The sequence below is a fragment of the Jaculus jaculus genome, chromosome 6 (assembly GCF_020740685.1).
Source record: "Jaculus jaculus isolate mJacJac1 chromosome 6, mJacJac1.mat.Y.cur, whole genome shotgun sequence".
Classification (NCBI taxonomy): Eukaryota; Metazoa; Chordata; class Mammalia; order Rodentia; family Dipodidae; genus Jaculus; species Jaculus jaculus.
Window position 1 is genome coordinate 96102893 of NC_059107.1, and position 26345 is coordinate 96129237.

At 54.0% G+C, this 26345-nt stretch overlaps 1 protein-coding gene across 3 annotated transcripts; it reads right to left on the reverse strand.

Annotated features, from left to right (window-relative positions):
* Positions 1-24950, reverse strand: Rarg (retinoic acid receptor gamma). Of its 3 annotated transcripts, none has more exons than XM_045152679.1 (10): positions 24742-24950; positions 23936-24118; positions 19343-19668; positions 7919-8067; positions 7525-7666; positions 6394-6554; positions 6057-6233; positions 5436-5640; positions 4861-5019; positions 1-1270 (listed from the first exon to the last, which is right to left on the reverse strand). In XM_045152679.1, exons 3-10 carry the CDS (start codon positions 19524-19526, stop codon positions 1071-1073), a joined length of 1377 nt encoding a protein of 458 aa, XP_045008614.1. In that variant the 5' UTR covers positions 19527-19668; positions 23936-24118; positions 24742-24950; the 3' UTR covers positions 1-1070. The 3 variants fall into 3 exon arrangements, with proteins under 3 accessions (XP_045008614.1, XP_004649944.1, XP_004649945.2); XM_004649887.2 differs by having other exon boundaries at positions 23936-24006; positions 24742-24947; XM_004649888.2 differs by lacking the exons at positions 19343-19668; positions 23936-24118; positions 24742-24950 and adding an exon at positions 12256-12611.
* Positions 24951-26345: the final 1395 nt, after the last annotated feature.

The following is a 26345-nucleotide window of genomic DNA, read 5'->3' on the forward strand; positions in this document are numbered from 1 at the left end:
TGAGTTTCCATCACTTTATTTTGCAAAAATAGAAAACTCAGCAATATGCGATACAGCGGGGTGGAGGGGAGATGTAAACAGAGGGGAGGGGACAGCACCCTGACCCCCCAGAGAAAAGGGGGAGCTGGCAGGAATCTTATTTGGCAGCTAAATACAAACTGGAGGCTGGAGGAAGAAGGGAGGGGTAACAGAGGCCCTGGGCTCCCCCTCCCAAGACCCCTGGAGGAAGGGGTCATTCCAGGGTGTAAACAAAAGCTAATAAATAAATAGAGGCTTCCTCTGGGTCAGGGCAGGATCAGCTAAGCAGCATCTCCCCTCCCTGGGCCAAGCTGCTCTGGGGGTCAAGGGTAGAAGGCACTAGAAGGAGAGGGATCACTGGCCCCTCTGTAGTGTAAGGAGGGTCCCTGCCTGATTGCTGAGATGGGGGGCAGGAGCCCAAGGCACGTGACAGGGCTGGGGAGGGGGGTCTCTAATGGAGGGTACTGCGTGACCACTGCACCCCCCAGCAGGGAAGTACTGAGTGGAGCGCTGCATCTCTCCTTTCACCCTCAGCCCCCACCCCAGAAATTCAGGGTCCAGCCTACCCCCCACCCCATCCCCACCTCATGGGGCCCAAAGGGCAGTGTGCATAGGCAGGTCCATCACACATTAGGCCTAAAGGTTGGGCTCATCCCTCCTTGGGGGCCTCCCTTTGAACTCTAGTGTTCCTGTTTGCTCCCAGAGGCCTAAGCACCTTGCAGAGGAAGGGGCTACAGGATGGCAGGATTTCCTCCTGCACTGGGGTGCCTGGGACCTGGTATCTGAGGGGCAGTGCTGAGATTTTAGAGTCCAGACCCAGGCTCAGCCCTCTGCTATCTCTCCTGGTGGGAGCAAGGCAGGCCCCCAGCACTGGAGAGGGAGCCAGTTAGAGCGGGATGGGGATGAACACAGGCACCCCTGGAAACTTTGGCAAAACAAGGAGCTCATTGGAAGGGCGAGGAGCGGGCAGAGCAGGTCCTTCCCCAGTCACCGGCAGTGTCTGGGAAATGGTCAGTCTGCTGCCTGGAGCTCAACCCCACAGCAAGGGGTGGTCAGGGGTCCTGGTCAGGCAGGGGACTCCGGTCCCCTCTGCCCTGGCCCCCAGGAGCTTCATCTTCGCTAGAAGCCTTGGGGTGGGAGCTAGATTGCGAAGAGTCGTCCTCAAACATCTCGGGGTTCTCCAGCATCTCTCGGATCAGGGGGGGCATCGGGCCTGGAATCTCCATCTTCAGGGTAATGGCCCTTTCTGCTCCTAGAGATGGGGGGTGGGGGGAATAGCAGAGCGTCTCAGGAGGACAGCAGCACATGGCCCTTCGGCAACCCCTCACCTCTCCTGAATTTCCAGCACTGGCAGTGCTTCCAGTTCACACCTGCCACTTCTCTGCGCCCAGCTCCCCCTCTCGGTATGGGTTCCTAGGAAGCACTGCTCTGCCTAGAAGCAACACCAGACCTTTGCTAACCCTGCGGCCCATTTGTCCAGTCCTTTCAGGCTTCTTTTGCTTTTTGTTGTTGACTTGTTTTCTCTGACGTGTGTGTGTGCTCACAGGTCCACAGCCCAGGTGTGGAAGCTGAGGACAATTTGCAGGTGTTGTTCCTCTCTATATTGATTGAGGCACAGCGCCATTACCAGACTAGCAGGCCCGAGAGCTTCTGGTAGATTCTCTTGTCTCCCCTTGCCCTAGGTGCATTGGGATTAGACACTTGCACTACAGCCTCTGGCTTGATATGGGTTCTGGGGATTTGAACTCAGGTCCTTATGCTTGCATAGCAAACACTTTGTTCACTGAGCCATCTCCCCAGACTATTCTGTTCTCTCCTTCCTCCCTTTCTTTCTTTTGAGGTAGGGCCTTGCTCTAGCTGAGGCTAACCTGGAATTCACTATGTTGTCTCAGGCTGGCCTTGACCTCGCAGCAATCCTTCTACCTCTGCCTCTCAAGTGCTGGGAATTTTTTTTTTTTTTTTTTTGAGACAAGATCTCACTATATATAGCTCTAGATGGCCTGGAACTAGCTATATAGACTAGGCTGGCCTTGAATTTACAACAGTGATATCTCCTCTGTCTCCCAAGTGCTGGGATTAGAAGTGGGTGCCACCACACCCAGCTTCAGTTCCTTTCTTCCTTTTCTTGAGATGGAGTCTTGCTGTATAGCCTTGCCTGTCCTTGATCTTGTAGTAATCTTCCCTCTGCTTTCTAAAGGCTGGGATTATAGGCATATACTACCATGTCTGTCTTTCAGCCTATCTTTTTGTTGTCTTGCTCCAACCCAGGCTGACCTGGAATTCACTATATCATCTCAGAGTGGCCTTGAATTCACAGTGATCCTCCTACTCCAGTCTCCCAAGTGTTGCGAATAAAGGCGTGCTCGAAGACCACACAACTATGCAACTTCTAGCCCACTGCCCAGGTACCCCACCCTCTAATGTCCAGAGCCTGTCAATTATCCCTAGGCCTTTTAAAAAAATTATTATTTTCATTTATTTATTTGAAGAAGAGAGAAGGAAAGAGGAAGAGGCAGATAGAGAATGGGCACATTAGGGCCTCCAGCCACTGAAACCGAACTCCAAATGCACGTGCCCCCTTCTGCATCTCGCTTACATCAGTCCTAGGGATTTGAACATGGGTCCTTTGGCTTTGCAGGCAAATGCCTTAACCGCTAAGCCATCTCTCCAGCCCCCGAGGCCTGTTTTTTTGCTGTCTTCTTCTTTCTGAGACGGGGCCTCAAGTAGCCAAGGCAGACATCACGTTGTAGCTGAGGATGACCTTGAGCTAATTTGATCTCCTATCTCTACCTCCCAAGTACTTAGATTGCAGGCAAGCCTCACAATGCTCAGTTTTATGCAGTCCAGGGGATTGAACTCAGAGCCTCATATTTACTAGACACTCTACCTACTGAGCCATTTCACCAGCCCTTTAGGGCTATTCTTTTTTTTTTTTTTTTTTGGTAGGGTCTCACTCTGGTCCAGGTTGACCTGGAATTCACTATGTAGTTTCAGGCGGGCGTCAAACTCACAGTGATCCTCCTACCTCTGCCTCCTGAATACTAGGATTAAAAATGTATGCCGCCAAGCCTGGCTTTTAAAAATATTTTTATTTCTTTGCAAGGAGAAAGCGAGAGAGAGAGAATAAATGGGTACACCAAGGCCTCTAGCCACTGGGGAAAAAAAAAAACAAACTCCAGATTAATGTGTCAATTTGTTCATCTGGCTTTACATAGGTACTGGGGAATTGAAGCCAGGTCCTTAGGCTTTGCAAGCAAGCACCTTGACCACCAAGCCATCTCTCCAGCCCCCCTAGGACTATTCTTAATAGCCTTTATAACTGCTAATGTTTACCAAACACTGTGTTCCAGGCATCCTTGTAAAACAGCACTGACTAGCAAAACTGTAATGATGGAAAAAATACAGTAGTCATTAGCCACAAGTGGCTACTGAGCACCTTAAATATGGCTATTTTTAAGTATAGAACTCAATTCTTTTTTTTATAATTTTTTTCAAATATTGAATTTAATTTATTTGAGAGAGAGAGAGAATGGGCATGGCAAGGCCTCTAGCCACAGCAAATGAATTCCACACACATATGCCACCTTGTACTTACATGGGTCCTGGGGAATCGAACCTAGGTCCTTTGGCTTTACAAACAAGTACCTTAACCACTGAGCTATCTCTACAGCCCTGAATTTTTTTTTCTTCTTCTTCTTCTTCTTTCTTTCTTTCTTTCTTTCTTTTATTTTTCTCCCAGGGTAGAGTCTCACTCTAGCCCAGGCTGACCTGGAACTCTGTCTGTAGTTTCAGGCTGGCCTCAAACTCATGTTGCTCTTCCTACCTCTGCCTCCCTAGAGTGCTGGGATCAAAGGCTTTCTCAGCTTAATTTACATTTCAAAGTACAGTGTACAGTGGGTTCACTGAATTCTTACAGTAAGCTTCTGTGATATTAAAGATAGCCCATGGGCTGGAGGGAAGGCTTAATGGTTAAGGTGTTTGCCTGCAAAGCCAAAGGACCTCTGTTCGATGCACAAGGTGGTGCATGCTTCTGGAGTTCATTTGCAGTGGCTGGAGGCCCTGGCACGCCCATTCTCTCTCTCTCTCTTACTCTCTCAAATAAATAAACATTTTTTAAAAAGATAGCTCAATTTGTAAACAGAAAAATGAGGCATGGAGTGTAAAGGAGCCAGGCATGGTGGCTCTCACCTTTAATCTCAGCACTTGGGAGGCAGAGGTAGGAGGATCATTATGAATTCCAGGCCACCCTGCGACAACATAGTGAATTTCAGGTCAGCCTGGATTAGGGTGTGAGACTTTACCTCAAAAAAACAAAAAAAGTAAAGGAGGGCTGGAGGGATGGCTTAGCAGTTAAGCCACTTGTCTGCAAAGCCTAAGGACTTTCTAGGACCCATGTAAACCAGACGCACAAGGTGACACAAGTGTGCAAAATCACACATGTGCACTTGTCTGGAGTTTGACTGCAGTGGCTGGAGGCCCTAGCAAGCTAATTCTCTCTCTCACTCTCATAAAAAAAAAAAAAGGAAAGGAGGACTGGGATGTAGGACAATGCAGAGGACCAGAGGTGCGTCCTCAGCGTTAGCTGGTTAGCAGTGGCTAGAGGCCCTGGCATGCCCATTCTTTCTGTCTCCCCCCCCCACCGCCCACTGATGCAAATAAGGAAATAAATGAAAATATTTAAAATAAATAAATAAATAAAAGAGAAAGAAAATACTTTGTCCAAAGTCTCCCCTCAATGAAGGTCACCGGGGTTGTAGTTCCTCTCTTCCTGTTCCTGTCTACCTACATGACCAGGGGGGACTTGTAACTCTAAGGCAGGGTGACGGCGTACTCATAACTAACCCTTGGTGCTGATGCCCCGGAGGTCGGTGATTTTCATGAGCATCCTTGGGAACATGTAGGGCTGGCTGGGCCTCCGTCGTCGGGCATAAAGCCTCAGGGCTTCCAGCAGCGGCTCCTGTAGCTTGTCCACCTTCTCGGGTTCCTCTAAGTCCATGCGGTCTATACAAGTACAGTGGAGTTAGAAAGGAGATGAAAGGGGAGAGGACACAATGTCAAGTGGTTGACCCCAACTTAATTGTATCCAAACGGTCCCATCGGCATATTCACGATGGTCTCTGAGCACTACCAACTCTTTCTCTGCTCTAGGCCCTGGACCTTTCTCTGGTAACATCATTCCTGCTACGTGCCTATCTCATCACCAGTAGCTAGGGTCACTTGAGCTCCCCAGGTTCTGCCCTCCCCCTATTCTCTGGGCAGCTGGGAAGGGTGTTGTATGACTTGAGAAGTCTGTGGCTGGGATCAGTGATAAGAGTCCCAAGGAAAGAGACCGACATAGTCTCCCACCCAGTCAGGGAACAGGGGGAGAGTATTGTGGGAAAGGGAGACCTTCCAGACGCCAGGGGGCGCCCCCGCACCTCCACAGATGAGGCAGATGGCACTGAGCAGCCCAGTCTCGGTGTCATCCATCTCCAGGGGCAGAAGCTGCCCAGCAAAGGCAAAGACGAGGTCTGTGAGGGGCCCAAAGCCAGCGTTGTGCATCTGGGTCCGGTTCAGGGTCAGCCCATCTGAGAAGGTCATTGTGTCCTGCTCTGGGGTGTACCTTGTACAGATCCGTAGCATCTGGAGGTAGGGGAAAGAGGAAGGTTAGGGAGTCGTGTTCCTCAATAGGTTTGGTTCCCAGAAAGTGCCACCTGAAGGAGGAGTGGGGGAAAAGGCAGAGGTGGAGCGCTAAGGTCAGAAAGAAAATGTTTGAGAAACCAGGAGGAGGCAGGAGCTATGACAAAAGTTTAGGTAGAATAGGAAGGAGATGCCAGACTGGTGGCGCACACCTTTAATCCCAGCACTCGGGAGGCAGAGGTAGGAGGATCGCAGTGAGTTCGAGGCCACCCTGAGACTACCTAGTGAATTTCAGGTCAGCCTGGGCTAGAGTGAGACCCTACCTCGAAAAAGAAAAAAAAAAAAAGGAATGGGAAGGAGAGATCTGAAGCATGTTGGTGGCAGATCAGGTTGGGCCAGGACCCACAGGCGTAACTTACCAGGATGTCCAGGCAGGCCGCTTTGAGCAGAGTGATCTGGTCAGCGATGCTGAGGCCTGTAAAACCGGGCAACCGCTTTGCAAACTCCACAATCTTGATGATGCACTTGGTGGCCAGCTCACTGAACTTGTCCCATAGCCCTAGATCCAGCTGCACCCGGTGGTCTGCACTGGAGTTCTGTGGAGAGTATAGGGAGATCATCATGTACCCCTGGGAGCTGTTTCCTCAACCAATACCTCAACTTTTTCCTGCTGGGGACCGCTGCCCTCTTTGTCCTTTGTACCAGAACAGCAGCTGTGGCCATCCCCAAGGCACAGAGGCCCTGCCCACTCCTCACCGTGGTGTACTTGCCCAGCTGGCAGAGTGAGGGGAAGGTCTCCTGATGGGCTTTGCTAACTTTGGTGATGAGCTCTTCTAACTGCGGGCTCAGTTCATAGCTGTCAGGTGATCCCTCTTCCTTCACCTCCTTCTTTTTCTTGTTCCGGTCATTCCGCACAGCTGGAGGGTAGAGGCGAAGGAGTGGATCAGGACTCTCAAAGTCTCCCTTTGATGTCCTCTCTCACACGAGCTTAATGTGCTCAGTCCTGACTATGAATATATATATATTTATGGCCTGGTGCCTGAATGAGTACCTCAATTTCCCCATCTCCTATATTAGCTCCCATTCCCAAGCTGGCTCTCTCCAGCCCCACCCAAGGCCTGCAGCCCATGTTCCCTCTCCAGGCCATTAGGCTCCATTCTGCCCTTCCGGTTGCCCTGCAGGAGCTGGAGAGAAGGGGGGCAGGATATGCAGGCAGGATATCCACTTATAGCCTTGGCAGCACAATGGGGGGGGGGCTGGAAAGGAGGGGCCACACAGAGCCTTCTCAGGATCTGTCCTGGGAGCAGAGCAGGAGAAAGACCTAGCCATCCTTCCCCCACGCCCCCCAAACAGAGGGAGTGAAAAGCTGTAGTCCTCATGTACTCATTCAGAAAAATGGTCAGGAAAGGGGAGAATGGGAAAGGGTAGGGCCCAGAGCAGGCTAGGTCTTATGGCCAAGAAAGTGGGGGTAAGACTGGAGAGATGGCTTAGCAGTTAAGGTATTTGCCTGCAAAGCCAAAGGATCCTGGTTCAATTCTCCAGGACCCATGTAAGCCAGACACACAAGCAGGCGCATGCATTTGGGGTTCATTTGCAATAATTGGAGGCCCTGGTATGCCCATTATCTATCTATCTATCTCTCTCTCAAATATCTCTCACTCTAGCTCAGGCTGACCTGGAATTAACTGTATTCTTGGGGTGGCCTTGAACTCACGGCAATCCTCCTACCTCTACCTCCCAAGTGCTGGGATTAAAGGTGTGCACTACCACGCCCAGCTAAAACAATTTTTTTAATTAAAAAAAAAGTGGGGGTAACCAGAGGGAAGCTGGGAAGCTGTGGAATAGGACAGGAGTGCTTTTGCTAAAGCCAGGGGGACAGGAGCCTACCTTCCTTGGACATGCCTACTTCAAAACACTTTTGTAGCCGGCAATACTGGCAGCGATTCCTGGTCACCTTGTTGATGATACAGTTTTTGTCGCGGTGACATGTATACACCATGTTCTTCTGGATGCTGCGTCGGAAGAAACCCTGAATTTGGCGGGACAGGAGGAGTGTCATTGAGGCAATATGTTGGAAATACCTATCTCAAATCATATGCCTGATCCAACAATCTCATTTTGAAGAGGAAGGGAGGGCACTGGGGATTGAACCCAGGACCTCATGCATGCTAGGCAAGCACTCTACCAACCTAGCTACACTCCCAACCTTGTGTCCCCCCATCTCTGATCTTACCCAGGTAACTCTTGAGTCCTCAACCAGCCCATTCCACCATATACAAACCTTGCAACCTTCACATGAGCTGACCCCGTAGTGGTAGCCAGAGGACTTGTCATTACACACAAAGCAGGGCTTGTAGACTCGAGGAGGCGGTGGGGGCGAGGGAGAGCTGGGCACCATTTCCTCTGAGCTAGTACTCTGGGTCTCCACCGCTGGGGGGGGGAAGAGCAGTATAGAGAAGGTCAGGGGGGTATCCTCATCCAATGCCCCCACACCCTCTTCTCTCTCTGGTCCCGATGGTGACCTCTATCATCACCACTGTGCTTGAGCACCCTCCCAGAAAACCCAGATAGCAATGTCATTGCAGTTGTTGGGATCTCAGTCCACCCCATATTCTGGCCCCCTCTTCTACATTAATGCCAGTCCCTAGCCCTGATCAACGCTGTTCAGTTCTCCAAATTTCAGACCAAGGTCATCTTGTAAGCTCATGTCTCTGGGCCAGTTTCCCCCACCATAAAGCAGGAGGGTAGAAGGGTTCGAACCCTACACCTCTGGGATATCCGCACTCCCTGTCGTTCCAGTAGATCCTTGTCATGTAGATAAGCCTCAGCCACCCTCAGCCTCTGCAAGCAGTGGGCGCACATTAGATTTTGGAGCAGGTAAGACAATCACAGGCTATCTGCAGCTGGCACTGGGTTGAATGACAGCTGCGATACTTAGCAGTAGAAGGGAACCTCATTTTCCTGAGGCCCATAATCCTCCCTCTCAGACCACCCCTAAACCACCCAAAATCCTTTTCTCCAGAACTGTCACTGAGGCACTGAAGTGCGAGGGTATGAATAGAGAAAGGCAGTTAGAAGATAGGCAACAGCCTTCAATTCATTCCTGAAAGAACTGAGGGCCAGGAACGAACGGGGGGCACGATTGGCTCAGTGACTCGCTCACTGCCAGCAGACAGGGGAAACAAGGCTCTCCGTTCCCCTGAGCGTTACTTAGGTGGTCATCAATGAACGACGCTGAGGAAGACACAGGTATTTGCTCAGATTCGCAGGTCTAGGAGCAGTTGGGGTGGGGGTGTAACAAACCAGAGGGTCAGGGGACAGTAGGTAAACAGTATGGATGGGGGAAGGGACCGATCCTGACCCTCTCTGAGCTAGTCTTAATTCCTTAACCACTTCGCCATCTTTCCAGCCCTAGTCTTAATTCCTGAACTAGGAAAACACTCAGTTGCAATGTGCAAGGGAGGGGGGGGGGTCTCTCAGGCCAAATTCAGAGTGGGAGGAGCCTAAGCAGAGTACAGGGGGCTGCTGAGTACCAGCTGCAGTGTGAGTATGTGACTGAGCTTCAGAGGTTGGGGACATCTGAAAATTATTCAACCGGTAGGACCTGCTGTCCAAATCTGGAGGGCCCTAGTTTTTGCAAGAAATCCTGATGACCCTCCTGTACCCCTCTTTCCTTTTAGCCCTGTGAGCCCACTCGGTCACAAGTCTTCCCCACGGTATGGTATGAGAGTACAGAAAAGCTGGGGTTCCAGGCCAGTTCTACCCACCCTGCAGAAGGGAAGCCCTCCCCACCCCCACATGATCAATTAGCATAAGAATCTTGCTGGAGAGAGATTCCCCAATGAAAGGGGGGAGGTGGGAGAAGGGTGCTGGGAATCTATTCAAGGCTGGGAATGGGAGGGGGGCTCCAAAAGGGGTTGGTGCTGAGTGATGTGGGAAGGACTGGAATGCCTTTCAGGCAATTTCCTCACCCTTCTAGCCCATCCTGGGGTCCCGGGGGGCATGCATCCTGCCCACAGGCCTATCTCTGCAAGGGGTGGTGTTCTCTCCTGCGTTGACGCCCTCCCTGCCCGCAGAGCGCTGCTTCATTTCCTCATTTCCTCTGTTGCGCAAGGGCCTGGGTGCGGTCAGACTGGCATGGGTCAGCACCAGCCAAGTGTAAGACTGGGGACCCCAGAGAGCCAGCTTCTGGGGTAGCCTTTCCTGTCTTCATGGCATGGTCACTAATTTTCAATACCCTCCCTGGCAAGCCCCAGTCCCTTGAACCCTAAAGTAAAATCCAGTGGCCCTAAAAGGTCACAGCGGGTGGAACGCAGTGGAACAGTAACAGTCTTCTTGGATGGATAAGGATCCCCTTCTTAGCCTGGTGCAGAGATCTCTCCATTCCTAGGCTCCTAGGCTAGGCAGGGGCCCCTGCTGGGGAAGAGGGGGGTGGGCTCTGGGGTTTTCTCCTTTTAAAGCCCAAATTGCTGAAATTGAGGAAATTCCTGGCCAGGCTGAGCGGAGCTTCAAACAAACTCTTTATAACCGGCTGTAAACGCTCCCAGCTGCGAGGCCCAGAGCCGGGCCGCCAGGACTCACAGCCTAGCACACACCTCCTGGAAGACACACACTTTCACAGCCCAAACCCGCATAGGCACCAAAGCAGGCATATTAACCTAGGCCGAATCCTACCTGGCACTGAAAAATCTCACAGGCATCAAGCCACACTGTGAAAGGCAGTGAATGACACGGGGGATGACAAGTCACAAAGCTGACACTCAACACCAACACTGGGCAACGCGTTTACAAGCAAACAGCTTTTTACCACCAGACACCACCGTAGGCCAGCACAGCACCAGGACACCAAAGACTCCCAGGTGTCACAAATACATCATCCAGATCCTCTCTGGACCACTTACTTTCCTTCTCAAAGTGGGTAGGTGAGGGCAGACACTGGTTTTGTGTGCCCACCATGTTCCCACCAGCCAGTATTACTGGACCAAACTGAAACACGCAAAAACACCCTGCTACCAAGCCCCAAGGTTCCCATGGGCCTGGATAAGAACTAGGTCCTTGCGGAGCACCCAAAGACTCCCCCTAGAAGATTATCTCCATCTCAGACAACCATCAATTCCCCATTGTATCAGACACACGTGAAGGTTAAGAATTCACAGAAATTTGGTGCAAAGCATTAGTTCCATGCTTTCACCACCTTTAAATGACACACTTTTAATTCTTGTCCCACCTCACCCCACCCTAAAGTACGGTCTCCTGTGTGCCACCTCCCTCTTCCAGTCTCCCAGTTGTTAAATCTGAGCAGCTCTGCCCTGGAACTAAAGGACCAAAAAAAAAAAAAAAAAAAACAAAACTGAACTTGTAAACAGCACAGCGGAGTGCCAAGGAGCGAGGCGCGTTGGCGGGGCTCGGTGACCCGGCGTGCGCACTCCCCTAGCGCCAGCTGCCCCGCCCGCTGCCCGCCCCTTCCCAGCTTGCCCCCGAGCCTGGATCCCCAGCCATCCGCGCCCGGGTTGCTAGCGCTGTGCCAGCACCCGGTAAATTTTTTTGGGGGGGGGCCTGTTTTAAGCTCCCCTCCTGGCCTCTTCCCACAACCCACCCCCGCTAGGCACTGTGGCCCAGGCTTCAAAGCCGCCTCTCATCTGGACTTCATTTTTACTGCCTCTCAGTCCCCAGCTTTTTATTACCGCTCTGGAAAGGGGTTCCAGGGCCCCAAGCCTGGCATCTCCCATTACACAGAGGGGGAAAATGGATATTGTGGGGGGGGGGTGCAGTGGTATTCCTTTAGTCGCTGTCACTTCGAGGCCACCCCCACTACACAACAGACCGCTTTAAACTTTTCGCTTCCTGCCGAAGTTGTGTTGGAGCCATAGCAAAAGCGGTCTCTCGCAGACGCTTTTCCAAACATTTCTTCTTGGAACGAGGGAGCACGCAGAGCCCGGCCTTCCCTCCCTCCTGTGTACACCCCCGTCTCCCGTGAACCCCGCATGCAGAGCACACAGGATGCACTCGGGCACACGGCACTTTCCAAAACCGCCCCCGCAGCCACGCAGGGGCACACGCCCTCCCGGCCTCACGCCACAAACATCCCCACACAGGGCCATGCTGCTGTGCCAACGCAGGCGGAGGGCGACGGTGGGTGGAGAGCCCCGACTCCACGCTCACACCGCCTGGGCGAGGCGCTGCACACACCCGACATTCACTCGCTTTACAAGTAGTTTTGTGTTTTTTTTTTACACTCCTCCAACTTCTCACATGGACTTCACAAATACCATCCACAGTCCTGCGTGCCATCTCTCTCTCCAAGACTAGGGACCTGAGGGCACCGACTGGCAACACATGTCGCTCTCTCCCTATGCCCAGGGACCCTGGAGTGACATCCACCACAGGTCCTAGCTAAACACCCACCATAAAAACCACACACACGCCAAACACGACTGCACACACGCAAAGGAGACAGACGCCGAGGCCCTCGCGTTTAAAGGGCCAGTGCCGCACAGAGAAAAGTAACCCTCTTGCACCCTGGTTCCAAACTTCACACCCGAAAAAAGAGTAAGCACCCGGCCTCTCGCGCACCCCGCCCCCGCCCCCCACTCCCTACCCCCGGGCTCGTGTACCTACATTGGAGACTGGCGGATTGCGCCCAGGCAAAAGACTCAAGTCCGGCGAAACAGGAGCTGCCAGCGGTTCTGCGCAGCAAGCCCGCCCCGGGCCCGGCTGCGCCATACAGCCTTCGCGGACCCGGGGCAAACGATTCCATGCAGTCGTACATCGCGACCCGGCTTGGAGAGAAATTGGGTGCTAGAACACCAGGGACCCGCAACCCATTCCCCCTCCTCCCCCCGCGGCGCCCCGCTCCTGGAGGGGGGAGGGGGAGGGCTAGCATGGAGCGATGGGCCGCATGGAGAGTGAGGGGTGGGCGGGGAAGAGGGGGATCCCCAGCAAGAAAAAGGGGCTGGGCGGGGTGCGAAGCCCCGGCTGCAGCTTCAGCCTCCCACCGGCTCACTCTGGGCGCCCTGCAGCTAAGCACTGGGAAGACCTTTTGTAAAAGCGGAGCCTGGAGGGGTGGGGGTGGGGCTTGGAGCGCGAAGGGGCCGGGCACCAAGATGAGCAGGGCTGGGAGTGGAGCGCACACACATACACATAACGTCCACTCGCTGCGTGGCGTACGCGCTTGCTTAAACAGACGTTCATGTATGCATTTATCTTGGCAGGCACCAAGAATTTGCAAATCTGCTACAGCACACAGACATGTCGGCACGCACACGAATTCGTGGCTGCTCACGTTTGGGCAAATACACCTGGCTCAGGAAAATGTTTGCAAGCATTTTCTACAGCCCGGAGGCTTTGCACGCATTTGCACTTGGGCGGTTGGGGGAAGGAATGGAGGAACCAAGCGCACGCATTTCATGCATTTCCTTTTCACTGGCTTTCCTCCTTCCCCTCAACCCTTCCTTTTGCACGCAAGCCAACACAGGCAGGGCCGAGAAGGATGACTGAGGAGGAGGTAGAGACGCTGAGGATCCCCGGCGCACCACGGTTCTCCGGAGCCGGAGGACCTGCGCTGGCTATCTCCACCTCCTCATTCCCAGGCCCGGCTCCGCCCTCTCCCTCCGTGCGCGCGCGCACGCGTGTGCGCGGGCTCCGGGGCTGAACGCCACATTCCTGCGGCCCGGCGCGCGCGGCCTCCTTCCTTCCCGTTCTCTGTCCCCACCCCCGGTCCCAGGGCCGGCGCGCGCTCCCGCCGTGAACTCTCCGGGAACCCCCCTCGGGGCGGGTGGCCGGGCGCGCTCACCTCCTCCTGACCCGGCCCCGCCCCACCCCGCCCAGGCCGTCGCCAGCGCCGCCGCGGAGTCCCCCGCCCCCCTCCAGTGCAGCCCAGCCGTCCGCCCTCCGCCGTGTCGCGGCCCCCTCCCACCTAAGTCCCCGAAGCCCCATCCCACGACTGACACTCCCTGAGCGCCTGGACTGGGTCTTTGGGTCCGATCCTAAGTTGTAGAGCGCAAAACTACCCTCCCGCTCTGTCCCTGTCGTGCCAACCGAGCCGCGCCGCGCACCAAACGACCCTCCCGGGTTTCCACGGTGCCAAAGTGGCAATCACTGCGCTGCTGGTCACCAGCGGGGTTCGGGGTCGTGTGCACCCCACCATAGGAAACAACGGCCCCCTCCTCCCCTCAGTGCCACAATGAGTGCCCCCCTCCCCGTGAGTTCCCGTGGGCTGTCCCTTCCAGCACTTGGTGTCCTCGCCCCCCTCGCCCAGCCTAGGAAGGGATGAAAGGGGGTGGGGGTTGGCCACGTCAGAAGTTTGCCCTAGCCGGGCCCAGCCGAATCGGGGACCCTGGCCCAGGGACAACGCCAGCGGCGGCGGCGACTCCCGGAAACCGCCCCCTCCCCCGCGCCCCGCCCGTCCTCCCTCCCGGCCGCCGGGCGGGCCGGCCCAGCCGGCTCTGTCAGCGCCGCTCACACCGGGAGCGCCCGGGAGCCGGAGCAGCGCCCGGCCGGACCCCTTCCCCCGCCTGACGGCTGTGGCTGTGGCTGGGCCAGGGCGGGGCGCGCTTTTCTAAGAATCTGCTGTACGGGAGTGGAGGGTACATCGGGGTGCTGCAGAAGTGGGGCGTCTGTTAGAAGAATAACGAGCAGGAAGGGGTGCCAGAGTAGGCAAGGAAGGAGGGAGTGGGGGAGGGGCCCTGGTGGCTGCCAGGGGCTGGAGGGGGCAGGGCTGGGAAGGAGGGACTCAATTGTGGATGTGGGGGCTAGGGTGACTGGGCAAACCGAGGGCTTGAAGCAAGGATGGAGAGGAAGTGCAGGGACCTTTCCAACCCAGTGTGAACTTCCCACTCCTTCGCGCCCCATCCCCTAAGACCCCCTTTCTGAATCCAGCCCTCCCAAAACACAAAGGGGAATGGATAGGTGTCTGAATTGGAATATGGCCAGCAGCAAAAGAAACCTAAGTGGGAAATGGGGAGTATACCCCAAAACAAGGGGGAAAGAACCCTGATTAGTCAACTTCAGGCTGTCAGCTCCTGCCTGCCTTCCCCCTCCGAAATCTGAAAGGTCCCAATTAAGTCAGGCCTGCCTGGTTGGTAATTAGAACCAGAAGTGGCCAGGCCACAGGGAGGGGGGCTGGGAGGAGGGCACAAGAGGAACAGAGGGAGGGCTCCAGGAAGCCATGAGTACTCAACAGCCCCCCTTTCTCTTCACCAGATGCACCCCACTCCTCATTACCCCATCTGTGTATTCTTCCCAGGCATTGCAGGGAAAGGGGGCCTTCGGGCCAGGCATGAGAATATCTGTGGGTTCCATGGGCTCCATCAACTCCAACCCCAACTCTAGACACACAGTATAGCCTTGAGTAGATGGGGGGAACTAATGCCCCCGCTTTTCCCCAAAGTCCCCCCAGCCCTTATTGCAGCAATTAGACCCATTAGCCTTCTAGCATTTCATGGGAACCAGATGTTCCCCACCAGCCTGGTGGGAGTACGAGGGGGGGGGCTGCCGCCTGATTCACCCCTTTCCCTAGGATCCCCACCACCAGGGTGCACCCCTCTCCCATCTAGAGCCCTACAAAAGCATAGTGCCAGAGGCAAAAGTGTGCCCCTCCCCCACTGAGGATGCCAATAACACTCCAGGCTGGGTATCCCTCGCAATGATACCACCCTGGCAATTATGAGTTTGTCAAGGACCAAGGCATGGGCGCGGGGGGGAGGGGGCGGGAGAGACAACTAACTCATATATTTCTCCTTTCTCCCCCTCTTGCCACCTCTGGTTGAAGCTCGAGGATAACTGGTTCAGAATTCCTCTTGCTTAATTCTCCCTTTCTTCCAAAACCTCACTCAAAAGAAAAAAAAAAAAAAACTGAAGGGGTATTTCAAAGTGAATCAGGCTCCTCCCAGGAGGGTAAGTCCTAACTGATGCATCCCACCTGAAGAGCCATGGGAGGGATCTTCAGAGAAGGAGGGGGCAATAGAAGGAGGTGTGAATAAGGGACAAGGCCCAAAGCAAGGATGTGAGGAGCTTTGGGCAGGATGGGGGCTGGGACCGGGTAGGGGGCCAGCCGAGGGGGGGGGTGCAGCCTGGGCCCCAGCGCGGCGTCTCGCCCAGCTCCCCCCACCAGAGAGGTTTCCTGTTGCAATCAAAGCCCCGTTTGTGTCGGCCTGGAGTTGGAGTTGGAGCCGGGAGGAGAGACCGGGAGGGGAGGGGAAGGAGGCAGTCACTGGGGTTTTTTCCTGGAGGCCTCGCTGCCGCCTGGCCGCTGCCTGCTCGCTACCTTTAACTAATGTTTGCTCTCCCCGGTTGTTCCAGTGCCGGGGCCCTTCTGAGTCTTCACCTGTGTAGCTGCCCCTCTTGTTTATGTCTAGGAGTTTCTCTTCAGTTTAAGTAGGACTCCTTTTCTTCCTGTGTGAACCTGCCCTCAGTTTCCCCAAGTGACTTAAGAATGGTGAAGTCTGCCCCTCCACCCCCAGGGACACTGGCAGTTATCACTATGTTTGGAGGACAAACTGGGCCAGGTCTTTGAGACCACTGCTATCTCAAGAGAAAGAGAAAGGCAGGGCATCCCTTCCCTCCCAACACACTGTTCCCAGTAGTCTTGAAAAAGCAAATATACCACCAGTGTTCACAGAGAACACACAGGAACACTGACACCTGGGCTTTCGTGCACATGCACGTCTGTATGCAGGCAGGTGCGCATGCGTACATACACCCCTCTGTTTTCCATGCACACAGGCCTGTGCTTGCCTAGCTCAGCAGCACATGCTCCCCTCACCTCTCCCCTCCTCCACCACAGGGTTCTGAGATGCCTGCCTCACCCACTGAGTCCCCAGGAGAGCCCCAAGAGGTGGAGAAAGACTTCTATTCTCAACAAGGATATCCCCAAGGTGCCAGGGACTGACTCTTCAATAAGATCCAAGAACCAGCCGCAGGGAGAAGTTACAGGCCCTTCCCAAACCACCCTCTTATCATATATGACTGTGACATCAAATTTAGGCCTCTAACCCACCCCTCTGGGGTAGCACTAGATGGTCCTGTACGAAAAGGGACAGCAGATCAAAGAAAAGAGAGATGGCAGTCTGTTCCTCTCTGGGAAGCTATTCTCTAACCAAGAGAGGTTTCCCAGGCTCTGGGACCCTTTTCTCCCCTATGCACTACCATCCGGGTGCTGCGTGCTCCACCCCCATGCTCACAGTCTGCACCCAAGCCTTCCCCTCCACCCACCCCAGCTGCCACCTCCCTGCCCAGGCCTGTCCCTCTATGCTAACCACACCCTCTCCCAGCTACCTGCCCTCTCTGGTTCTTCCCTTGGATTTCTCCTTTGCAGCTCTCCTCCTTCAGGGCAGCCTTTGGGGAATCACGCTCGGCCTGGCACTTTCTCCTACTTTGACCTCACTTTGAACCCTGACCTTGACTTCCATAATTCCAAGACACAAGGGCGCAAGGAAAACTTCACTGGCAGTCAGGCGTGGTGGCACACGCCTTTAATCCCAGCACTTGGGAGGCAGAGCTAGTAGGATTGCCATGGGTTTGAGGCCACCCAAAGACGACTTAGTGAATTCCAGGTCAGCCTACGCTAGAGCAAGACCTTACCTCAAAAAACAAAACAAAACAAACAAAAAAAAGCCCCACTTCACTGGCCACTGGCACTCAGCATTCTCTGGACTACCATTCTTCCCCTCTTCCTCTTTTCTCCAGCTCCTTTAGTTGCCTCTCCCAGAACCTGGGAGAGTCAAGTCCCAAGAGACTGAGTTGTATGGTCTGCGCAAGAAGTACATTCATGGTGAGAAGACAGCTTATTCATCCACTGCCTGGCCCCAGGACAGATTCATGGGGGTGAAAATGAGGTAGGGGGGAGCCCAGACGAAGTTCCAAAAAGGGGGCTTTGTGCTGTCTCATTCACCTGCAATGCTATTCAGTAAACCCTGTTGGACTACAGACATGCCAAGGACAGGCCTCACCAAACACCACACCGGACACACCATCAGTAGTCCTGTTAAACACCTCTCGTCCCTTCACACTGACTCTTTGTTGCCCACACTGGATTCTGTGTATGAACAGTCTCAGAGATGTGCTGTGTCCACCAAGTACATATTGTCAGGGAGACACACACACCTCCAGACAAGCATACTCCGCACTGCCGGCCAGTCTTGTCACCACCCCTTTAAGTGCCCCTGCTAAATCAGGCGAGGTCCCAGCTCTTCTATGGATCTCTGAGTTTATGAAGCTACAAACGCTATGGCTTAGCTGGGCACGGCAGCAGAAGTGGGAGGATCGCCATGAGTTTGAGGCCAACCTGGGACTACATGGTGAGTTCCAGGTCAGCCTGGGCTACAGTGAGACCTTACCAGAATGTGTCATCTCTTTGTCTTTTCCTATCTTTTCTCTGTTTCTTCCCTCCGGCTGAGGTTTTCTCTTCACCAGCTTACGTGCCTTGGTCACCTTACCACACAGATCCCTATATCCTAGCTTCCAGACCCTAGCCCCCTCGCCTGCTATGGCCTAGTCAGGAGGGGTAACAACGAAATGAGTAAAGAGGAGTCCCAGAGGGAGGAGGGAAGGCCCAAGCCTTGCCTGCTGTCAGCATTCAAAGGCTTAACCCAAAGAGGGCAAGCCTAGTAGACAAGTAGGGATCTGCATAGCATGTGGGCACTGCGCCAGACCCAGAGGGAGGGGAGGAGTCCAGAACCACATGGCTGGAAGAGAGGATGCTTGTGGAGTACTGCTTGTGCCTTTCTGGATTACTTATGGAACAAGAGCCACCTTCTTGGCCGCTGGGCTGTTTATGTCTTCACCAAAACCAAGCAGGAGAGTCTCCTGGCCCCATGTATATCTCTGGGCACCTGGCACTAGGGTTCCTTCCCCTTTGCAGCCCCAGAACCATCTCTCCTCTGGATACACAGCCAGCTGACAGACCTCCTAGGCTCCCTTAGTTCTCAATCTAGCTTCCCACATGTTCCAAGTGCATGTAGCTAGTGGCCGTGGAGGGCACCAGATCCACCCTTGGCTGCTACAGAGGTATTTCCTTCTGCTAGTTGACTGGCTCAGGAGGCAGTTTTAGACCTCCCAGTTTTAGGCCTGATACTTCCCTATCTTACTTGAGCAGAAGTCTCATTTGCAGATACTACCTTTCTTTCTTTCTCTCTTCCTTTCTTCCTTCTTTCCCTCCCTCCCTCCCTCCCTCCCTCCCTCCCTTCCTTCCTTCCCTTCTCTCTCTCTCTCTCTTTCTTTCTTTCTCTCTTTCTTTCTTTCTTTCTTCCTGAGGCAAGCTCAACAGACTAGCCTTTTTTTTTTTCTTATGCAAGGGAAGGAGAGGGAGAGAGGTAGAGCAAGAGAGAGAAAACTGGAGCATCAGGGCCTCTGGCCACTGAAATTGAACTCCAGATGTGTGTGCCACCTTGTGCACATGTGCAACCTTGTGCACGTGCATCAGCTTGTGTGTCTGGCTTATGTGGAATCTGGAGAATTGAACATGGGTCCTTAGGCTTCACAGGCAAATGCCTTAACCACTAAGACATCTCTTCAGCCCGACACTACCTTTCAAACACATCCAAACCCCCTCCTCCCACCATTACCCCTCTCCACTCCTCACCACCACCCCATTAAACCAAAACCCTACCCAATTTCCTAACTGGAATCCCAATTGTCTGCATCCTGTCCCTTCCAAATGCCCTCCAGTTTCCATCTCCCTTTGTTCCCCAAGATCCCTGAGACTCACACAGAGATGCCATCTCCTTGGGGAGGTCAGGCTGGCCCAGGCCCCGGAAGCTAGGGCTCAGCATCTCGAATGGTGGTGACCCCCTGAGTGCCCCTGGGAAGGCAAAGGGGAAGCCTGCCCCTGGGTAGCCAGATCCAGGCCCCAAGGCACCAGCTGCAAAGAGTCGCTCCTTATTGGTGGCCATGGTAGCTGCGGTGTAGGAGTCCCCTGGGATCTGCAGTGGGCACGGGTGATCTTCAGCCACAGCCCCTACCCATGCCCACTGCCCTGGCCTGGGAGGCTCCGTGCCCACCCTGCCTGGCCTTCCCACTGGGTCTCCAAGAGTCCTAGGGCAAAGAAAAAGAAAAGAAGAGATGAGACAACAATCACTGAAGTTTCAAGGCCAAAGCTCTCCTACCATGTCTGTATTGCCTTGGCTTGGGCCCTTGCAGCGTGGGAGAGAGGGCAGGGAAAGGAGTTATACAGGTCCTCAGAAACTCTACAGCTGTCTCCAAGGTTCCAAGGTGAATGATAATCTGAAGACGTGGGAGAGGGGTCTCCTGGATTGAGCTCCATAATTGGATTGGACACTTAACCTTCGCATCAGTCCTATGAAGTAGGAATTATTATTCCCATTTTGCAGAAGAGGAAACTGAGATTCAGTGACTGGCTTCAGGTAATAGGGCTATATGTGGTAGAGCCAAGATTCAAACTCTCAGACTAGGGGTTGTAGCTTAATGATGGATCACTTGCCTAGTACGTACAAAGCCCTGGATTCAATCTTTATCACTAGAAAAAGTTAAAAATTGAAACTGATGGTGGCACATGTCTTTAATCCCAGTACTCAGGAGACAGAGGTAGGAGGATCACTGTGAGTTTGAGGCCAGCGTGGGACTACAGAGTGAGTTCCAGGTTGGCCTGGGCTAGAGTGAGACCCTACTCAGGACAGGGGTTGGGGAATTGAAACTCTATCATCTTGGAGGCAGCAAGCACATCTCTGTTGTAAGCCCATTACTTTAGAGGTATAGGGGCACTATACCTCTAAGGAAAAGAATACAGTACAAGGGGTTAGGTACATAAATTCTGGTGCCCAACTTCCTGAATTGATCTCCCCATCATTTGCTAGCTGTTGGGACTTTAGGGCATTACCTAATCTTGTGCCTCAGTTTCCTCATCTACTACTTGCAAAAAAAAATAGGGTCCGCCTCATAAGATTGTTGTGAGGAGTCAGTAATTTGACATACATCCAGTGTATTCCTCTTTGTACCTCTCTTCCTCCATACTTCTTTTAATTATCACTTCCTGAGCTGGAGAGTTGGTTCAGCAGTTAAGGCACTTGCCTGCAAAGCCTAATGACCCAGGTTTGATTCTCCAATACCCACGTAAAGCCAGATGCACAAAGTGACACATGCATCTGGAGTTGCTTTGTAGTGGCTGGAGGCCTTGGTGCACCCATTCTCTCTCTGTCTGCCAGGTGTGGTGACACATGCCTTTAATCCCAGCTCTCAGAGGCAGAGGTAAGAGGATCACCATGTGTTCTTTCTCTGTCACAAATCATAGCACATTCCCTACCCTGTCTACCATCCTTGTCTTCAAATCAAAGATGCTGATGGAACCCCATTAGGCAACAACTGTTATGACGCCCTCCTGACCCTCAGTTTACTTTGAGTCATGTCTTTTTCATCTCTGAGTTTCTTGCCTTTGGAAAACTCTCCCTACATCCTCTCCTCCCTCAAATGCAGTTTTCCCCTGAGATTTTCAAGCTGAATCAGGGAAAGCAGGAAGAGAGAGGAAATGAGAATCCCAGAGATAGCTGGTGGTTCCTCTCCCAATGGTGTGGCCAGGAAAGGCTGTCTCTCCTAGGAACCCCAGAACCACACACTTCTCTAAGGGTTAATAAATTGGCAGATGCTTCCACCAGCCAGAACCCTAACAGACTGAGTGAAAAGGGCAGAGGACCACTAGAGAATGACACTCTGGTGAGCAGCAACCGTCTCTACATCTCTTTCCACTTAGTGCTCGGTCTAGGGTCAGGGTCTTTCTTTCTTTGTATCTCTGCTTTTTTCCTTCTTTCCTTCTCTCTTTTTCAAGCTCCTGAAAGTAAATTATCTTAGAAGTTACAAGAACTCATACACCAATGCCATCACCCTTCACTCAAGAAGCCTCTGTTCTCCACCCACAGGCCCAGGACCCCTCTTTACCCCAGTGCCTCCCCACATCAAGTGTGAGCTCCAAGCCTCCAGGGTTTCTCTTTTTCCGTCCTATAGTCCATGAGGTCCTTATCCCAAGTTAAACCCAGGTGGAACCAGGAGTCCAGGGCCCCTGAGGCCCCTGGGCCATAGCTCAACAGGCTGGGCCACATTCCAGGTAGATTAACCCTTCCAATGCCAAGGGTGACTAGCTAGTAGAGCACACACTACCTGCTCCCCCCACACACCCAGCCTTTCCCAGATTCTGTTTAGACTGACAAGGGAGGATCCAGCCTCCTTGTCTTGGTATCTCATATACAGGTGGGAAACAGACCTCCAGTGCAGGGGCAGGACTTTAGCAGGAGACTCCAGAGAGGGATGTTCAGACCCTTGCTCCTCACCAAGGAAAGAAGACAATGGGAGCTAGAGAGATAGCTTAGCAGTTAGAGCAACTGCCTGCAAAGCCAAAGGACCCAGGTTCGATTCCCCAGTACCCATGTAAGCCAGATGCACAAGGTAGCACAAGAACCTGGAGTTCATTTGCAGTGGCTGAAGTGCCCATTCTCTCCAGCTCTCCCTACCTCTCTCTCTCTCTCTCAAATAAATAAATAAATAATAAAGGGCTGGAGAGATGATTCAGTGGTTAAGACGATTGCTTGCAAAACCTGACAACCTGGGTTCAATTCCTCAGTACCCATGTAAAGCCAGATGCACAAAAGGACACATGCATCCATTTGGCAGTGGCTGGAGGCACTGGTGCACCCATTCTCTCTCTGTGTCTCTCTTTTATCTCTCTCTGCTTACAAATGAATAAACAAAAATACTTTAAGAAAAATAAAATATTAAGCCGGGCGTGGTGGTGCACACCTTTAATCCCAGCACTTCGGAGGCAGGGGTAGGAGGACTGCCATGAGTTCAAGGCCACCATGAGATGACAGAGTTAATTTCAGGTCAGCCTAGACCAGAGTGAAACCCTACCTCGAAAAACCAAAAATAAATAAATAATAAAATAAAATATTAAATTGTTTTTCAAGGTAGAGTCTCGCTCTAGCCCAGGCTGACCTGGAATTCACTCTGTAGTCCTGGGTGGCCTCGAACTCACAGAGCTCCTCCTACCTCTGACTCCCAAGTGCTGGGACTAAAGGCATGTGCCACCATGCGTGGCTCAAAAATATTTTTAAAAAAGACAGAGGACAATCCAATTCTCCATGGCCTTCCTCCTCAATTGCCTGGGAGAAGGAACCCAGGAATGGAGATGAAGGTCACCAAGGTCCTTCCCCTGCCTAAGCTTGAGTCTCTCTATCTTTTGGCTGGGAAGGGAAGGGAGAGTTTCCAATCCAGAGTAGAAGATGACAGCAAGGAATTGAAGACAATGTAGAGTAAAAGGAAATCCTAAGTGAAGAGTTCCCAACTGTCTTGGTTCTTTGGGGACCCGTGGAAGGGAGAAAACACGACTCTCCTTCTAAGATGCCAACTCAGATGGTGAGGCCCAGGGGGGTGGGCAACTAACTAGGGAAAAGGGGCTCTTACAAAGCAGCTTCTCTTAGAGCTGAGGTGGAGTTGAGGGGAGGGCATGGATAAAGGGGGCTGCCGGATGAAGGGGGGTGTCTCCCTGCTGCCCTGTCCGCTCCAGAGCCTGGAACAAAGCTGCTCTTGTGGGCTTCTCCCCACCCGCTGCCCCCCTCCCCTCTGTATAAACACGACCACCTTTTTCCATGACCCCATCTCCAGCATGGGCGGAGAACCCAGGCATCCTCTGCTCTAGCCTGGGCCCCCAGCCTACCCCAGTAGCAAAGCCTGACTTCACTGGTCCTACACCACTCTTAGGGGAGTCCATACTCTTAATTCTCTACCTTTCATCCCCAGGTGCCCTCCCTCCACCCCACTGGCCCCAGGGAGGGGCAGTGCCCAGGAGGCAGGCAGGCAATGCCAGTGGAATGTGTGTGGGCATCGGAGGGCACGGGCAGGGTGGGGCAGAGGGGGGAACTGGAGGTGCCAGTTAGGTGGCTTTCTGAGCCAGGGGTGGGGGTGTGCCAGGGTTGGGGGGCGTGTCCTGTACTGCCTACCAGGCTCTGAGCTGCTGCTGCTGCTGGTGTGTGTGTGTGTGTGTGTGTGTGTGTGTAAGTGTGTGTGTTTTGGGGATACCCAAGCTCCTGGTGCCTTCAATCACCCCCTTCAATCCCCTCCCAGTCTACTCTCTACTTGCCTTGAGGATATGGACACCAGCTATGGTTCTCAACCCAAGCCCAACTCAGAATTTGAGAAGTGACCTTAAGGACCAAAGTCTCAGACCTGAAGACTACCGTTCTAGTTGCCCAGGACAGGAGCCCTGTTTATTTATTTATTTATTTTTTGCCATACAGAACCCTCCTCAGGGCTCTCTGCCTATGCCCACCCTGTAACCACCAACCATGCATATTCTTACCCTCTGGCCTCGGCAGAAATTCCCTCCTACATACTGGGTCAGGCTGTGATGAGGGGACCTGGTAGTCACCGCTTGAAGACAAGAGAGGCTGCGTCAAGAGCAGTCCAGTGCTGGGATCCCTGGGTCCCTGTGCCAGTCTTTCTGCTCTTCCTTTGTTCCACTAAGGTCTCCTTCAAGACAAGTCTAGATTCACAAGTTCACAAGTGTGGTTGGGGATAGGTCAGAGGGAATCCTCCCCGGCAGTTCAATGAAACTCCACAGACCCCTCTTCTAGCCAATAGTCTCTCCAGGGACCACAGTGCCAGGACTACTTGCTAGACCCTCTGCCAAGCTATGCGTTCCAGCGGCCAAGGAGGGAACTTGGACCAGCTTGGACTATCATATCCACCCTGCCATCCCCACTGGGAAGAGTACTGCCCTCTCCCACGGGAGGGAACCCCATCTTCCCTGACATTCCAAGCACAAAAAAGGGGGAAAGATAGATTGATTCCACCCCCACCCCCGCCGCCCCAAGACTCTTTCCCAAATAAATGCTCTGCCCCACTTCTCAACAAAATCAAGGATAGATAATCCAGCCCATCTCTAGACTATCTAAAATCTTCCCATTCCTCCCCAAGTCAGGGCTTAACCCCCAAGCTGGGGCAAGAAGCACCCCCCGCAAGCCCGATCGACAGCCTGACGGTCCCTGGGAGCGAAGGACCCGCGCGGATGCTCCCGCCCCCGGCCCACCTCGGCGGAGGACCCAGGCGTCCGCGGCTGCAGGACGGGAGGGCGGGCGGGCAAGCCGGCGTCCCCGCCTGACTCACCTGGAGGGGAGGGCGGGGGAAGGGAGGCTGCGGAGCCCCGAGGTCCCGGCGGCGTCGGGCGGTCTCGGGGATGCAACGCCGTAGTGTCAGGGGCTCGCGGTAATGGGGGGCTTCGGGAGAGGGGGGGGGCTCACGGCTCTAGGCTGGGACTGTCCCGGGGCCTCTCGGAGCCCGCCCGCCCACGTGACCGCCCCAAAATATCCGACACATTTTCTCCCAAACCGCACACTGACTCTGCAGGCGGGGACACGGAAAATATTTTCTTTCTTTTTCTCCCTCCCTACCCCCCCACTCCCTCCCTGCCCGGCTCCCTCCTCCCCCTCCCGCCCTCGCTCCTCCCTCCCCTGCCGCCTGCCCCTGCCCGGCTCCCTCCTCGGTGCCCTGGGGCTGGGGGGGGGGGATTGGGCGGGGCGGCCAAGGACTAGGTCTCTGCCCCTCCCATTTGCTGGGTTTCCGTGGCTCCTTCCCCGGGGGAGGCCGGGCAGGGCTGGCAGAGGAGGAGGTCAGTGTCCTGGGCCCCGTGATGCCAACCGTTCCTCTCTGGCGCTCCCCCCCCCCACCTTCCTGCCATTTGGGGAGACTAAGTTGTCCCTAGCCAGGCTGTATTCTTCCAGGCCAGTCTGGGTGCCTCCCAGGGTAGGCAAATGGGGGCTGTGTCCACGTCTTCTGAAGGGTGGGGTTGATGGGTAGGGATATGCCAGAGCCGAAGCCGCTGTCCTCCGCGTTTGCTTAACCTCCACCTGCAGTCTCCCTTGCCCTTGCCTCCCCCAAGTCCTGTAGCCCCAGGAGCAAACTGATGGAACGAGTGGGGGTTATGGGGGTGCCACAAGCTGGGTTTCACAGACCTCTCTCCCTCGAATGCCCGCTGAAGGCTCCAGGAGTTAGGGCGCATGGGTCCCTGGCTGCCAATACTGTCCCCACCTTTAAGCTTGGCTTTGGAGGGGGGCCGGCTAGCAGGAAGACTGGAGGCACTGTAGCTGGGAGAAGGAGGAGCCTTGTGCGCTGGGTGTGAGGGAGAAAGCCCCGGCTAGGGTGTGTGTCTGGCTCAGCCCGCGAGGCCTGCCTGGCTGCCTGGTAGATGCGCCACGAATGTTGTTGACTTCAGGGTCTCTGGGAGCCCCGATGTCAATGTCAATGTTTTTGTCTGGTGGGGACGTCCTCTCTGGTTTCACGGGCCAAGCGCAGACAGCCTCTCAGCTCTCGAAGTCTCCCTCCATTCTGCCGAGCCCAGAGCCAAAAAATAATTTTTTTTTTTTTAAAAGTCCAAGGTCTGTGCACAGCCTAAACATTCCCACAGGTCCTGGGGTTGGGAGTGAGAAGAGGAGCAATGCTCTCTAACCCAAAGGACCAGGACCGTCCCCAGCAACACTCCCAGGGGTAGCCAGCACCTGGGGAACCGGCACTTGGGTCACGTCACATTTTCCGTCCTGGCATGACTCCACTCTGGCCTTGCTGCCACCCCAGGGGGGACAGGTGACCTCCTCTTGGGGAAGGCCTCTGTTTGTAGCCAGTGTGAGGTGAGGGAGAGCGGAGAAGAGGAAGCACGGTGTAGTTATCCCAGGAGATCGGGAGACGTCAATGGGGGTGCAGACAAGACCTCCCTT